Source organism: Anneissia japonica, unplaced genomic scaffold, assembly GCF_011630105.1.
Source record: "Anneissia japonica isolate Jap-2015-1 unplaced genomic scaffold, ASM1163010v1 scaffold81150_len1937_cov180, whole genome shotgun sequence".
Taxonomy (NCBI): Eukaryota; Metazoa; Echinodermata; class Crinoidea; order Comatulida; family Comatulidae; genus Anneissia; species Anneissia japonica.
Genome location: NW_022686330.1, coordinates 1 through 1,321, shown reverse-complemented (window position 1 = coordinate 1,321; position 1,321 = coordinate 1). Strand labels below are relative to the sequence as shown.

General features: G+C 34.9%; 1 protein-coding gene across 1 annotated transcript; it reads left to right on the top strand.

Annotated features, from left to right (window-relative positions):
• Nucleotides 1–299: 299 nt before the first annotated feature.
• On the top strand, nt 300–747 carry LOC117116711 (the record flags this gene model as incomplete). The annotated part of the gene is given in 1 exon segment (XM_033260817.1): nt 300–747. A coding segment is annotated over 1 exon segment (320 nt), but the record flags the coding sequence as incomplete, so codon positions are not given.
• Between the last annotated feature and the right edge of the window lie 574 nt (nt 748–1,321).

Sequence of the window (1,321 nt, the reverse complement as noted above, 5' to 3'; positions counted from 1 at the left end):
AAACTAACCTAAAATAAACCTATGTAATGTTGTCATAACAGGATCATTCCATTAAAAGACAGGGCTAATATATGGCTGATACATATAATACATTATTAGGTATCTGTATAGCACTTTAAAATAATGTATTTATACAATCTAAAGTTAAGGGTATTGTACAGTATGTAGAGTTGCTCTGTTTGTGCCTGACGATATTACTAGATTGTTTCCTAACATTAAATAATTTCACGTAGACTTAAAATAGGATAGACAAGGCTGATGTACCGGTAACTGACGTAGGCCTATATAAAGACGGTTCATCATCACATGTGTGACACCGACAGATTTTAAATGCGGCTCTTCCCTAACAATAGACGTTGTACTTTAGTTTTATACCTTCCTGGCTCTACCATCTTACTTTTAACTGTCAGTGATAACCAGTCACAATATGCTGTTAGGTATTGTCGTGGTGTATTTATTGGTTCAGGAGAGTGTAGCCTGTTGGAGCACAACTGACTGCCTTCCTTGCCAAAACACAACGGTAAGTGAGCCCACACTGACTCAGCAACAGACAGATGCGCTGTTCAAGCTCTCTCAGGAACTGGATTTATTGTCATATCAAGAGCTGCAGGAAAGAGTTTATAATACAACTGAGTCGCCGATAGACCTTTCAGATGAACAGATGATGGAGCTGTTTAATTATTTTCATGGTCTTTTTAAGAAAAGGGAAGAGCAAAATTCTACTGTTATTGCTATTGATGAAAAAAAGTGAGTATGATTAGTATGCGTAGCCAGCTTTATACTTTAGGTAGAGTGATATTCAATTCATACAAATTTTTCAAAATGTAACCATGATCGCTGTGTCATGTAAAAACTTTTCATGTAGGCCTAACAATCAAGATGATAATTTAAGGAATTTTACAACGATCATTCTCGTATGTTTGTGAAGTTGGTTCCTGTTCCTGGTTCCTATTTCCTTATTCAGACTAAATTAAAGGGACACTCGCGGAATACTCTAAAATGTATACAGTACTTCTGTATGATCATAGTATATTGATAGTTATAAATTATTTTTATTATTGGCATCGAACTAATCAGTCAATTCCTAATTTACCGAGTGCCAAATTCCCAAATTAATTGCAGATTGTAAACTCAGCAACCCAGATCTCCGATGTAATCTAAATTAGGCTAGGTAAATAAATTGCAAACCATAGGATTTTTTTTTTTTTTTTTTATAGATATAATAAGGGGATAAAATTACACAAATCCCACCTCGACCATGCGTCGGAAACATGCGTATTAGCTAAAATATGCAAATTAGGTTGAAAATATACGGTTCCCT